Source organism: Micropterus dolomieu, linkage group LG06 (assembly GCF_021292245.1).
Source record: "Micropterus dolomieu isolate WLL.071019.BEF.003 ecotype Adirondacks linkage group LG06, ASM2129224v1, whole genome shotgun sequence".
In the NCBI taxonomy this organism is placed as follows: domain Eukaryota; kingdom Metazoa; phylum Chordata; class Actinopteri; order Centrarchiformes; family Centrarchidae; genus Micropterus; species Micropterus dolomieu.
Window position 1 is genome coordinate 22,707,035 of NC_060155.1, and position 14,619 is coordinate 22,721,653.

Below are 14,619 nucleotides of genomic sequence, written 5' to 3' on the forward strand. Positions count from 1 at the left end.
CCCCCCCCCCCCCCCCCCCCCCCAGTCACATTTGTTTAGTTCAGCATTAGTTCAACTCTTATTCTTATAACACAAAGCTGTAAGTACTGTTTAAACTAGATAGGCATAAATACAGTCTATGTCTAATAATGTAACAGCGGGTGAGACTTAATTAAATCATATAATTAATCCAGTTACAACCTTATCATGTTATCTCTGTTTCACAAACAATGCTGCGCAGGTGGGGTATAATTAGAGACCAGATGTTGCCACAGACAGTCTGAGTGGTTTAGTTGAAGTGTCCGAAAAAATGTGCATTGGGATGTTGTCAATGAGGCCAAATGGCCTACAGGGCACTACATGTCGGGGGAGTTCGGTGTTGGTGGCAACAATGACTTATGACAGTTATGAGCTGCAGGCATGACAAAATATTGTCCACAATTATCCAAAGCTCATACTGTAAATAACTTAATCACCACCACAATTGAAGGCATCACTGTCTGTGGATGACATTTGCAAGAAATGCTGGGCCTTCATCATGGTGAGACATAACAACCTCATCTACATCATTCACCTATAGCTGTGAATCACCCCCACACCATCCCTGGGGAATTATACTGGTGTGTGTGTGAATGTGTGAGTGTGTGTGTGTGTGTGTGTGTGCGCTCGCGCACTGGTGCTTGAAGTTGTTGTCTTGTACTATGCAAGCGTGAACAGAGAGGTGCGAAACCAGCTTGTCAGGAAAAAGAAGGGAATCTCCAGCAAATGCAGGTGATGGGAACTATTGTAATCCTAGAAAATTTCACACGCATACACACCAAGAAATCTGACAGGCACAAACATCTCTGTCTGCCTGAATTTTAAGTAGAACTTCTTTCTGTCTGTCATGTATTAATGTTTTACGATATGTGATCAGCAGATTGAGTAGATTGTTTACACGGATATGGCTGCACTGTTTTCATTGAAAATGAAAATATACTGATATATATACTTTGACGTCTGCTTTTATTGTTGCTTGTAACTCAAGTTTAGATCTGCAAGTCAAATATTGCTACATAGAAAGGTTTAATCAAGGCAAAATGTGTGAGAGACTGTGAAACTGTGGTCTGTAGTAATTTACTGTACATATGAATTATAACATGGGATAATAAATGCAGAAACACTAGTATAGTCTTTTAAAACACTTTAAAACACAAAGATTTATAACCAGGCTATCCATAGTGTTGAATTGCAGAAACAACCCAGGTTGGATTATATATATAACTAGGCGTTTTTAAGGGTGTATCAATCTTATTACACTGGATAAGTTGTTTGCACAGCTGACACTCACACCAATATGTAACTGTATAGTGGGGTGGTGATGGTGCAGTGGATAAGATGCATGGCTTTGGTGTAGGAGACCTGGGTTCAATGACCCACCAATGTGTCCCTGAGCAAGACATTTAGCTCCTAGTTGTCCAGAGGCGTGCGACCTCTGACATGTATAGCAATTGTATAAATCGCTTTGGATAAAAGCGTCAGCTAAAATGAATAAATGTAAATGTAGTGAAATACATGAAATATTTAGTCCTTGTTGCCCTCTAGAGGTTTCTGGTGTTACTCTATACGTTTCCAGACAGGTTAATCTGAAATTATAGAGCTCCTCAGTCATAGTGGAGTGACAGATGGAGCACCCATGGTAATTTACTGGAATACTGCTTCATTTGGGTGTAATGTTTCACACATAAAGCTATGAGTCCCCACAGTCACTCACCAATTCAAAATCAATGGGTCATTTCCGCAAAGTACAAAGTAAGTATTAATTCAGGGCTTGATCTTTCTGCAGTCCAAAATCTATGTAGTAACTTTCACTTACGTTTTCTCCCAGTATTCCCTTATGAGCTCCTAACTAGTGTTTGATAAGATGTAAAAACTAAAAATTCTACAAGCTTAATTATGTTACATCTTTTTAATATATCAGTACCAATTCCACTTGTAAAAGGAAAGTGAAAATATAACAAATAAAGGAATGGAAATGGGCTAAAAGGATGGGAGGAAAAAATAAAAGAAGGGCAAAGGACAAGATGTTGTAGATAGATAATGGATGGGGAAATGGCGTGATGTTAGTTACGAGTGTTGTACAGGAGGTGGCGGTGTGCACCTACAAGTTGTTTGCGATCCCCCAGTAACCCGAGAGAAGAAGAAGAAGAAGAAGTAGAAGAAGTAGTAGTGAACGCAGCTAGCATTGCTCAGAACCAAAGCTAACTTACATAAGTTAGACGTTGTGAACAAGGTAATGTTTAAGTTTGACAGTGTTTCCGTCTATTTTCGAGTCGCTTGTCGCGGCCTGTTTGACTTACAAGTAACGTTAACTAACGTTTATCGGACACCGTCCCCAGTAATCGCTAACGTTAGTTAACTGTTAGCGGGCAACGTTAGCTAGGAAAACGTTATGCTTTAAGGATTTCGAGACGTTATTAAAACCGAAGGTAACTTAGTGTTTGTTTTCTCGTGTAGCCCTCATCCCACACAATGTAACAATAGCTAGCATTAATTGGTTAAGTAACTTACCGGTAATGTCTACGTATGTTATTAACCTTCATGATGTAAAGTGAGTGGATTACTCAGCAGTAAGTCAGCTAAAGTTAGCTGTTGCTGCAGATTTGCTTTTATTTTCTTCAAAGAAATAAATTTAACGTTGTAAAGTTGTTTTTTGTATTGTAAGCATTGCTTCTTAATAAAAGCTAGCTTCCTTGAAAGTTATGATTATTGATTTAAGCTTGCAGCGTTCACTGTAACGTTATGTTCATTTTTTTTTAAGGATTGCCATATGGATTCATCTCGGCAACCGAAGCAGGCTAACCTGAATCGAGAGCCAAAGCGCAGCCAGAATCAGTCAAACACTCCACCTCAGAAAGATGCCTATGCCAGGCTTCTCAGCCAGCACTGCAGCACTAAGTTCAGTCTCTATCTTGAACAATATGCAAAGGACACGTTGTTTCAGAAGGATGGAAATGGGCCAAGCGCACTGCCCAAAGCCCAGAGTGACAAGCTGAACATACCACAGCGAAAAAGGGACAAAGTGCCCAATGATTTCTCTGATTCAAGTGACTTCTCCCCCTCTTCCATGAAAGGTAAAGGAGAGGAGAGTTCACTGTCTTTGTACATGGAGAAACTAAGCACCCGCAGTACTCAGCAGGACTGTGAGAGGAAGCAGGGTTTATCTGACAGGCAGCGACGGGGGAAAAGAAGGGACACCACCACCAGCCAGGATGGAGACATCGAGTCTGGCGAGGAACTAGTCTCTTTAAAACCCATTGACTCAAAGAAACACCAGAAGCAGCAGCAGCAGCAAAAGAAAAATAAGGAATCTAAAGAGACCGACTCATTTGTTGGACATCCCCAGTCCCCAAAGAAAGCCAGTACAGGAAGTGGACAGGAGCCAGAGAAGATGATAAAATCAAAGAAAAAAAACCTGTCAAAACACCCAGAGGAAGAGAGAAGCCGAGAAGGGACATTAAAGTCTGGGGTTGAATCTCAGATGTCAAGGCCCAAATCCCCTCATGGTAAAGACAGAAAACTGCAGCAGTCCAGAGGTAAATTGATTATGAGAGGTTGATTCTCAGCAGGTGTACACAAATTGAATGTGTAATCTAGATTTATACATTTTAAAAATGATTAAATTAAATCAGTGACTTAAATCGTTTCAGCTTCCAGTGCCAATTCTCCTGCCGACAAGAGTAAGAACAAAGGAGGCAGAGGATCAAAGAAACAAGTGTTTGAATCCTACATGACATCTGAAGAGGTTTCCCATGGCCTTAAAAGAGGAGAACTCATTCAGGTACAAACCATGAATTACTGTTCCTGAGACTGTATTCAAAGCCTCTAAGGTCAACTTTACGCGCCAACTCACACACAGCTGGTGCATAGTAACATTTTTACAGCAGTGAATCCCACAGTATACTGGTGAGTTGATTTCTAAATGTTTCTCTCTACAGGGACAGTTAAGGATCAACCCAAAGAAATACCACGACGGTTTCATCCCATCTCCTGTAAGGTCAACCCAGAACAAATTTGACACATCTGTTTTGCTGCCTCAACAACTTGTTTAATGTGTTTTTATAAAAGCCCCTTATATCTAACCTGTTGTATGACAACAGTATACTGTGTAATAAACGTAACTCAGCATGTGACTTCATTGTATCAGTTAATACGTACTTGGACGGTTCACGTCAAAGACTGGCAGGAGACGAGACATCTGTTTTTACGTTGGCAGGATGACACGCGGGATATATTTCTGGATGGGATTGTAGCTCGCAACAGAGCGCTGAATGGAGATATAGTGGTGGTGCAAATCCTCCCTCGGGAGCAGTGGAAGGTAGACTACATTTACCTATCTATGTACATTATTATTTTATAACGGGCTCCATTTGCGCTATCTTCCCGCATGGCAACAAAACACATCAGTAGTGCCTGTATCAGCAGATGATGAATGCATGTGTCTGTCCAGGTTGTGAGGTCAGATACTGACTGTGATGGCGCCAGTGAGTCAGAGAACCAGAGAGATAACATGGCATCAACAGCAAAGAAAAAGGCACAGCGCACCCCCAGGCCAGATGTTACTGTGGCGGACCAGTGTAGTGACCAGGATGAACTCATCAACAAAGTTCAGAGTACCACCCTCACGGACACAGGTACTGTGATGGAGTTGTGATTACAGCAGCTATTGCAGATCACTATTAATACAGGGACTGTGGTGTCAATAATAACAGTGGGCATTTGGTAATGGTCAGTAAACTCTTTGTTTCAAGGATTATATACTGGTCAGAAGACAGAATCAATGCACAGAAGCAAAAACAAATAAAACAATAGTGCAACAGATCAGCTAATACATCTTGATTTGTCCTTTTATCTGATGGAAATAGGGGAAGCTCTGGAGGACCCCTCAACCCCACGATCCAATGGGGAAATACTCCAAAAGACCGCTAAAGTGAGAGTCCCGCCTACCTGTTGTGCTCTATTTCTTATTCACCCCTTCCTTTTTGTCCAAGCATTTCTTAGATAAAAACAACCACCGGACTAAAACAGGGTTTTTATTCATGCAACATTAAGCAACAGCAGGGACATGATAAAAAGTTTGTGTGACTTGTATGTGCTAGATATCCATCTAAACGCTACTGAAGGCCTAAGCATACATTTTACACCTTATGTAAAACTAATCCACTGACAGTAAAGTGAAACAGTTTGACTAAATGCAGATTTATACCTTTATCTTCATTAAAACTCAAACCAGTTATGCCAAGTTGCCACAACATCTTAATAATGTATCGGCTTACTTCACAATAAAGGCTGCATATTTCTCGTCACAGAAAGGTTTTTGCTATGAAAAGTAACTACAAGACACAATGCTTGAATTAAATGTATTGTAAGATCACAGAAGTTCTGTTTTACTTGTTCTTCAGCAGCAATGTGTCATTTGTTCTCTTGTGCTGAGGATCTTTAACAAACAAAAATAAATACTTAGGTTTTAAATTTCAAAGTCATCACTGTACTTTCCCTTTCATTTTCGTTTTTCTGCCAGGTGGTGTACATTGTTGAAAAGAAACACTCAAGAGCTGTTACTGGCTTCCTGAAATTCCTACCAGATAAGCCTTTTGCCATGTTCTCCCCTGTGGACCATCGGGTGCCGCGGATTAACGTCCTCCTCGCTGACTGTCCCGAAGACTTTAGTTCCCGCCCGGGCGACTACACCAACACCTTGTTCATATGTCGGATCACCAACTGGGCAGCCGACAGCAACTTTGCAGAAGGGTGAGTTTTAGGCTGAAAGCTTGATGCAGGGAAGGATTTCAACGGAACGACAACCAACCTGACTCTCGCCAAATTTTTCCTCCAGTAAACTTGCCAAGACACTGGGTCAAGCTGGAGAAATCGAACCAGAGACAGAGGGCATCCTGACGGAGTACGACGTTGATTTTTCTGAGTTCTCAGATGAGGTGTTAGACTGCCTACCCAAAAACCTGCCCTGGACCATCCCTCCTGAGGAGATGAGAAAGAGGAGAGACTTGAGGTAGGACTGTGGAGCCTGGACACATCATTGTCTACATACATCTACATTCTTTTCTGTTTTAGTTTTTTAAATAAATATGTTTTTTGAGTGGGAACATGAGCCAAAACCAGCTTTACACAAGAGGAGAGATGAGAGCTCTGTAGACCCAGACTGCTAACGCATGGCTGTATTTATTTTGCTGAAATTGGGCTAGTGATAATTTCAAGCTTTGTCATCCGATGGCAGCAATCAAGTGTACTGTAAGTCTTAATCAAGGACATGTATTCATATGACCCACAAAGCACAATTTTATCGTGTAGGAAGGAGTGTATCTTCACAATCGACCCTGCTACCGCCAGAGACCTGGACGATGCTCTGTCCTGTAAACGGCTCCCTGATGGTAAGCTACGTGGAGCTTGATGATTATGGTGATTTCTGATTTAGATACAGATGCTGTGTTTACTGGGGGATGGGAGGTTTGGTCTTAGACTGTCTTTTTAACACAGGTAACTTTGAGGTGGGAGTCCACATTGCTGACGTGAGTTATTTTGTGGGGGAGGACAACGCTCTGGATTCCATTGCCAGCCAAAGAGCAACTAGTGTGTACATGGTTCAAAAGGTGAGCGCTCCACTTAGCTACTTCACATGGTATCACACTTGGAGCTACTAGTTGAGCTCACCAGATTTAGTTCAATCATTTATCTCTGCGGCATGGTTTGACTGTTGATTTCTCAGTTGTAGCTTTTAATGCAGCATACCTTTTCATTTTGTTCTTCAGCACTCAATGTGTTGGCGTGTTTTGTCACTGTCCAGGTGATCCCCATGTTGCCCAGGCTGCTGTGCGAGGAGCTGTGCAGTCTGAACCCCCTCACCGACAGACTCACTTTCTCTGTCATTTGGAATATAACACCGGAGGGGAAGGTATGACCACTCAAAATGTACGGACCTGTTAGAGCTGCACTCAAACAAAAGGTGATGTTCACAGGTAAAGAGCAGTAAAGATTTTGAAAGCTGGTTCATTCTGGAATAAAGCAAATATTACGTTGTCTTGCTGCTGCCGACTGCAGCGCACTCACTTAATACTGGGGGGCGGAGTTTCTGTTTTCTATTTCATCTCATTGGTTCCGCTTCGCCTGCCTACCCCCCAGATCCTGAGTGAGTGGTTTGGCCGCACGGTCATCCGCTCCTGCGTGAAGTTGAGTTACGACCATGCTCAGAGCATGATCGAAGCCCCTGAAAAGATGTTCTCAACTGAGGAGCTGCCACCTGTTGACCCCGAGCACCCCATTGATGAGATCCACCAGGCTGTGCTCAACCTGCACACCATTGCCAAGAACCTCCGGGCTCAACGTTTCGCAGGAGGAGCACTCAGACTAGACCAGGTTAGTTCTCGTTGCCTTGTGTTTGATCGTTTTGTGTTATCTGTCAAATGGTCTTTTCTAAAACATGTACAATAAGGCAAAAAAGACAGAAATGAGGGTGTCATGTGCCACAGTCTTGACCCAACTTATTTAAGGTTTCTGTTAGGCTAGTGGCGATTGGATCGCCTATCGACGATTGAAGGGATGATCAGCGATTGGTTTTTCATGCACTGATATTAAGGCCATATACTATTAAATATGAGTAAAATCATAATACAATGTGGAGCTGCGTGCAGCGCATTCTCTCTCTCTCTCACATTGAAAGGGAGCCGTGTGTATATAAAAAAAACTAAAATGTGACTGTTAATCAAAGAATGGAACGAGAAAATGTCTCATTTAGACTCTAATAAAATGTATTAAATGTTGAATGATTTTTTTTAAATGCATGGAAACAAGACCCAGATTATTCAGTTTATCCGACATTGTTTTCTGTACATGTCTTGTGTCTTTTGTTTTAGTTGAAACTGTCTTTCACCCTGGACAAAGAGACCATGATGCCTCAAGGCTGCTATGTTTACCAGTACAGAGACAGTAACAAGTGAGTAACAAACCCTCCTCAGATACATGTCTGTGTCTGCATCCCCTCTGTCTCTCTTCCAACATTTATATTATGTGAGACACGTGTAACTTCTGGAGAAATACATTTCTGAATCAGTCTGTAGTGCTTGAATACCCGTCCTTCTTTGTTCATGTTTCTTATTTCCCCTTCTCTGGTGGCCATTTAACTTTCATCTATAACGTTGTTCTCCAGGTTGGTGGAGGAGTTGATGTTACTGGCTAACATCGCTACGGCCCACCACATCCACCGAAAATTCCCTGAGCTTGCCCTGCTCAGACGCCATCCTCCACCGAAGGCCAAAATGGTGGACGAGCTGCAGGAGCTTTGTGACCAGTTGGGAATTGACATTGATCTGTCGTCTGCGGGAGCGTTGCATGTCAGTACTCACAATGCAGCACAATTACATTTCTTGTGTGTGTGATTTGCCTTTGTTTGCCAGCTATTTTACATGACCACACAAGGAAATGGTAGAAATGTAGCTCTGATAATAACTAGTTAAGATTTAAAATTTACTGCTGTAAAATAGGTTTATTGTGCTGTATGTAGGCGTTTCCCTCTAAATGCTTCTGAGTCATTTGACTTACTGAAAATGTTGTAAAAGAATAACTCAGCATTGATGCCTCTCTGCTTTTCCGACATGCAGAAGAGTCTCAATACTACTCTTGGTGATGACGAGTATTCCACTGCCAGAAAAGAAGTCCTCACCCACATGTGCTCCAGACCCATGCAGGTTAGAGCTCAGTAACCACTGCTGAAAGGCGCCTTCTGTTCTGTTTTGTTTTTTCGAAAGAATGACAGTTTCTTTAAAATTAGAAAAATGTGATGTCCTGTGTCATGTAATAGTTGTTACCATGAGAGAAAAAGTAATACATCTTAACATATTGTTGTTGTACATAAAATTGCAATATATGCTATTTAAACATGGAGTCTTTCTAGTGATGTTTCTGTACTTATTTTGGGTTATTGGTGTTTCCCAGATGGCGTTGTACTTCTGTTCAGGCGTACTTAAGCAGGAGCAGTTTTTTAAGCACTACGCCCTCAATGTTCCTCTCTACACTCACTTCACATCGCCCATCAGACGCTACGCTGACATCATTGTCCACCGGCTACTGGCTTCTTCACTAAGTGCGTACCTTCTCAACAAAAGTCTCTCTTGGAAGCACAAAAACAAACACACAGATTTAAGCAAACAACAGAATGTCCTGTTTGTTTCAGACAGTGCAGCATTTGTTTTGTCATGTCTGGTTGATCATGTAGAAGCTAAATGCAGAGAAGAACAAAGCTGCCTCAGATCACACATTGAGTTGATGCATTGTTTGTTGCCTTCGCCATTGTTTCTGCTCCTACTCTGTGTCTGCCTGTTTTTGAATGTGTGATTTTGTTTTTGTTTTTTTGTGTGTGTATGTGTGTCCATTGAATGTCTGCATGCAGATTGTGGGCCTAATTTGGGGCTGTCAACAGAAGAAGTCCAAAAACAGGCATCTCACTGTAATGACAGGAAGACTGTGTCCAAGAGAGTCCAGGAGCTCAGCTCTGAGCTCTTCTTTGGAGTGTTTGTGAAGGTGGGTAACCAAATCGCAACACACTGTCAATAAGAAGAAAATTCATTTGACTGCTGCAAGTTTGTTTTTATCCTCTTTGTTACAGTGGATACGATTGTAAAATGTTATCTTTTACGTTGGATTAGCATTTGTCTCCATGGGAGAAATTTGTCTTGTGCATTCAAGAGACCACAGGGTCTGGCAGCACTCAGCCATATGTGCCATCATTTACATTTGCACATGAATAACATTGAACAGCTTTGACCATATAGTCGCACGACACGTAACAGTACAGTTACATTAAGCAGCTATCTACACATAGAGTCACAGTGCAATAACATTTAACACTTAAATTACTACATAATCCCCAACAGTTACACATTCATGTACAAGTGTTAGATATTGCATAATACAGTATTTCCCACAATAAGTAAACTATTACATATTGCAAGTGCACCTGTTGCACATGCAACAACTTGCATATTCCCTACCAAAAAAATAATTGCAAAATTCTTGACCAACCAACCAAATGGGTTGCTAATGAAATATTTTACTGATACTAAAACCATCTAAAAAACAGGAGTGTAAGGGAATGGTTTTTTGTAACATTAGACATTTCATAGAAGCTTTCTGGTCATCGGCGCTACATATATTAGACATGTAAGTTTCTATATGATATTATTCGGTGTTTAGAGTTATCTCGTCAGGGCGCTATGGCTCTGACCCTGGGTGATCATTGATTTGGAGCTTATCTAGTATACTCTTCAAAAGTGCTCAGCAGTTCAACTAAAGGCCTAAAATGTTAAATAAGCCAAGGTTTAAAGCAGCTCTTAAATGTCAAGTCAAAACCATATTGTCAGTATGAAGTCTTTCTTTTTGTCTGTGCTCCACAGGACTGTGGCCCTCTGGACTCTGAGGCCATGGTGATGGGAGTGCTGGATCAGTCCTTTGATGTGCTGGTTCTCCGATATGGAGTACAGAAACGCATCTACTGCAAGGTCAGCTCCAATGCACTCCATTTACCGGGAACAGGGTCAATCTTAATACACCCACATACACATTTGTGCATACATTTGTAGAATCGTTATTTTATTTAGTGTTTTTAGATAATGCCTTTTTACGTGCTTTTAAATCTCTTCAGTCTTAGTCTTGGATTCTTTTGACTGTGATAATGGTGTTCATTCCAGCTTTGTCATTCATTTTACACAAGCACATATTATTTAGCGAAAAAGCGCTTATTCACGAGAGAGGAATGTCCAGAGAGTGATTGTGTTGGTGTCCCAGTGGAAGGTGAAGTGACCGCTTCGTCTGAAACAGTTTGAAACCATTTGTTTCCACCTGCAGTCTGTTGCAGGCCTGGACTCGTTCCGACATCATAAGGTGGGGAAGAAATCAGAGCTCACTCTGGTCTGGACACCAGAGGACCCAGAGAAACCTCCAGTAGAGCAGGTGAGAGCTACAGACACTGAAAATGCTTTCGTTTAGCCCTGGCCTGCCAATAGAAAAATTACAATATTCTTTAAGATACACAGAAATGGACAAATTGATTTTAGGTTTCATCGTTTTATAGGTCTTCATTAGTTGATCATATTTTTTAAGGAACTTCAAATTGACAGGAATATGTGATAGTTATGAGACAAAGAGAAACGCTAAACTGCTCATTTCAGTGCAATATAATGTATCTTAGGCTCTATGGCCTTTATTTTACATTTACATTTATTCATTTAGCTGACGCTTTTATCCAAAGCGACTTTTGCTATACATGTCAGAGGTCACATGCCTCTGGAGCAACTAGGGGTTAATTGTCTTGCTCAGGAACACAATGGTGGATGGGTTACAGTGGGGGATTGAACCCAGGTCTCTCATACCAAAGGCAGGCATCTTATCCATTGCGCCATCACCACCCCATTGATTTGAGATTATTCTAAAAGATAAAAACAACATTACTAACCTGTTCTCTGAAGAGTTGGAGAAGCCAGCTTGGGGGTAGGATATTTAGAAAGTGTCTTTTAGCCGGTTGACAATGTAAATTTTTTTATTTCTCACTTCCATTTACAGGTCATTTCAATCTTCACGTTAGTGGAGGTGCAGCTCAAAGCGGACAGCGCACCCATGAAATACAGCGCAGTGCTCAAGAGGCCTGAGGAGAATGCATCATAAAAGCTTAAATGTGCCGTAGAGCACACAAACACTTGTATGGAAATTTGGAATTGCACATTTTGCTTTGTTGATTGTTAGAAATTACATGTAGTTTAGAAGCAGTACTCCTGTGATAAGCAGCGAAATCACTGGTCAGGTCAGAGTCTGATTTCACTTGAAATTCCCACCAAGTTTTATTTTTAAGGCCCATTCCAGTGTTTTTTTTTTAATCACATGTTAGCCCACTTACTGCAAATAACCCACGTACATGATTAATGCCCATTTTCCAAGGTATAATAATGTGTTAAATATTTTGGAATTTGCTGTGAAAGGGACTTTGCTTTGGTTTAATTTCCATTACATTTAGAAATCTCCATTTAAATTGAAAACAAAAGTTCAAAATCTACCACGGTACTTTTTTGGAAAATGGTTGTCTGTATGATTTTATAGTAAGTGGTTTAAAGCATGTAAACACTGATATATAAATTTAAGCCTCAGTGAACTCACTAATGGGTAGACCTTGCTATTTTTGTGGAATTCAGTATGGATTACAAATTGAATTGTCACCCAGGTCTGACTGTGAAAGAACCAGTGCATCTATGAGTTTTATTTTGCTGTTTTATCGACCTAATCAGGACCGTTTTGATGTGACATGACTGTTTAATATCAACGATATGGTTTCCTGATTGTAAAATTGAGGAGAGACCCATATTTTTGTTTGGAAAGCAATAGTTTACCACACTACTGAAGTTTACTTATTTTAGATTTCTTTGACTTGACTATGGAGGTTGTAATATAACTTCTTGTGGCCTGAGTGAAGCTACGTGGAACATAATGTAAAAATGTAGCAGTAATAAGATAAAAGCTTTTGACTACATCAAATTCACAGAACAGGTACATTAACATTTGCATAGAAACATGCTATCCATGAGTTTTTATATTGCCGTATGTATTTATAGTGTTTTATGCAGGAAGAGTTTGAGATTCATCTGAGCTGTGAATGAACAGCCTTCATGTCAAAGCCATGGAATATAGCTCACAGGACTTCTCATTTGATTTAAATGATTAAAAACGGGGTCTCCTGGACCTCATTGATCTTAGTTTAAAGGGACTTGGCCTACATTTTCTGTTTTTAGTGTGCCAGTCAGGCTGAAGCTTAATAATGTATCAACTCATTGTTGTTCTTAGTACAAAACATGGGAATGACTTGAATGTGAATTGCTGCTGAAGATGGTTGGTGGCCCTGAGATCTTAATGTGTTTTATGTTTACTCATGCTTTGAAGTGCTTCCAACTGTTGTGGGGCTGTTTTTATGCTCAGACGTGATTTGTGTAGCACAAATACTTTTTTGACCTCATTAATATCACGTGTAAATTTCAGCCTTAATTTATCAAGTGAAGATCAAACAACATTTCAGTGCAGCTGCACATTTTAAATAGTTTTTTGGCCTCACCTTTTTTGTTTTGCTTTAATTGAGTCAATGTGCCTCTCTTCAGTAGTCACTCATTCAGATTTTAGTTGAACAGTGCCATGTTGTGTCATACAAATATATGTTGCTACGTCTGCACAATTGTTTTTGTTTTGGCTATCAAATCTTGTTTGTTTGACCGATTTTGTTTTTAGGCGTGTCAGAAGTCCACTAGCTAATGTTTTTAAGTTGTTATTTAAATGTATTTTAAAGCGCCAAGTTAAGTGTTTGTGCAAAACAACTTTACTGACTTAGTAGGGTGTTTTTCTGTGATTAGGTGTGAAAAAATAATTTTGAAAACCCATGAATGGAGGTAAGTCGAGAGAAAATTCAAGTACAGTTTATGTGTGCAAAGTTATATTGTGACTTGTATGATTCTGGTCTGTATTCCGCTAAACCACCATACTCAGCAGTAGATAGTTGTCTTTGTCTCTAGGTAAATAAATACATGCATAACATCCATTAGTGAAAATGACTCAAACTGTGTATTTTCTTTTCTTCCTGAGTGATGGTAACTAAAGATGAGGAGGGAAACAAATTTTACTCAGACACAAATTGGTGAGTGATTCTTACAGCTTATGACAAACTGGTGACCGCTAACTTACCACACTGGTACTCCCCTTCTTTGTTTAGTTTATAATGCAAATAAACACAGATAATCTCTCGTTCTTTATTACCAGGGAGTGTCTGTAATTAATCCACCATCAACCACTGCAGCAGCATATATAAGATAGTGAGGTGGAGAGTTATGTCATACTTGACCCTGCCTTTATAAATTACAGGTATATTCCTTCCACACCCATTGAAATAATAGTGAAACAAAACAGTTAAGCTTTGTTTTCCTCAAATCTGACTTGATTTAAAAAATTTTTTTTTTACATAACTGCTTTTATGACTAGATAACTTTTCAGTGTCCGACATTGTCATGGAATTTTAGATCTGCTTAAAGCTGCAATAATCAATGTTTTTATATTAATGAATCACATGACTGCTTGCATATGAAAGTGTGATTTGTAGTTATGAACACAGAATTATCGGCCAACTCTGATTTATCCCTCTACAGAACTTTATGGCATCTTTTTAGTCATTGTTTGCTTGTACCTAAGCTACTGAACTGCTTTTTGTAGATGTTTATAATGAAAAAGCTTTGATAAACCCACTGTACACGACCTACCCAGGATCAAAAGTGAACAAATGGCGCCAGGTACTGTTTGTCTTTCTTTAGACTGTTTCATAGGATCGCTTATAAACTGCTGCCTGCTCTCATCATAAGACGTCATAACTGGTTCCATGATGTCAGCAGAATGCAGTCAAAGGTCAGGCTGCTGACATGAAACAGGAAGCTTAATCGTGTTATCCAACATCATAAACACGCACTTAGTCAGTTGAGCAGACCTAAGTTTGGAAGATCACCCAGTAGCATGTGTGCAAGTGTTGTTTACAAGTGTTTATTTTCATCTTTAGCTACCATTCAGGCAATTCTT

The 14,619-nt window shown here is 40.2% G+C and overlaps 1 protein-coding gene across 2 annotated transcripts; it reads left to right on the top strand.

Moving 5' to 3' along the window:
- The first annotated feature begins 2,112 nt into the window (after positions 1 to 2,112).
- Positions 2,113 to 13,610, top strand: dis3l2 (DIS3 like 3'-5' exoribonuclease 2). 2 transcript variants are annotated; one of them, XM_046051416.1, is made up of 21 exons: positions 2,113 to 2,251; positions 2,780 to 3,554; positions 3,669 to 3,799; positions 3,957 to 4,010; positions 4,235 to 4,336; positions 4,469 to 4,652; positions 4,884 to 4,948; positions 5,540 to 5,769; positions 5,855 to 6,028; positions 6,328 to 6,407; positions 6,514 to 6,626; positions 6,821 to 6,928; positions 7,156 to 7,389; positions 7,887 to 7,966; positions 8,180 to 8,363; positions 8,631 to 8,717; positions 8,965 to 9,112; positions 9,419 to 9,549; positions 10,422 to 10,526; positions 10,873 to 10,977; positions 11,587 to 13,610. In XM_046051416.1, the coding sequence occupies exons 2-21, from the start codon at positions 2,789 to 2,791 to the stop codon at positions 11,686 to 11,688; spliced, it is 3,183 nt and encodes a 1,060-aa protein (XP_045907372.1). In that variant the 5' UTR covers positions 2,113 to 2,251; positions 2,780 to 2,788; the 3' UTR covers positions 11,689 to 13,610. The 2 variants fall into 2 exon arrangements, with proteins under 2 accessions (XP_045907372.1, XP_045907371.1); XM_046051415.1 differs by lacking the exon at positions 2,113 to 2,251 and adding an exon at positions 2,274 to 2,447.
- The last annotated feature ends 1,009 nt before the right edge of the window (positions 13,611 to 14,619 follow it).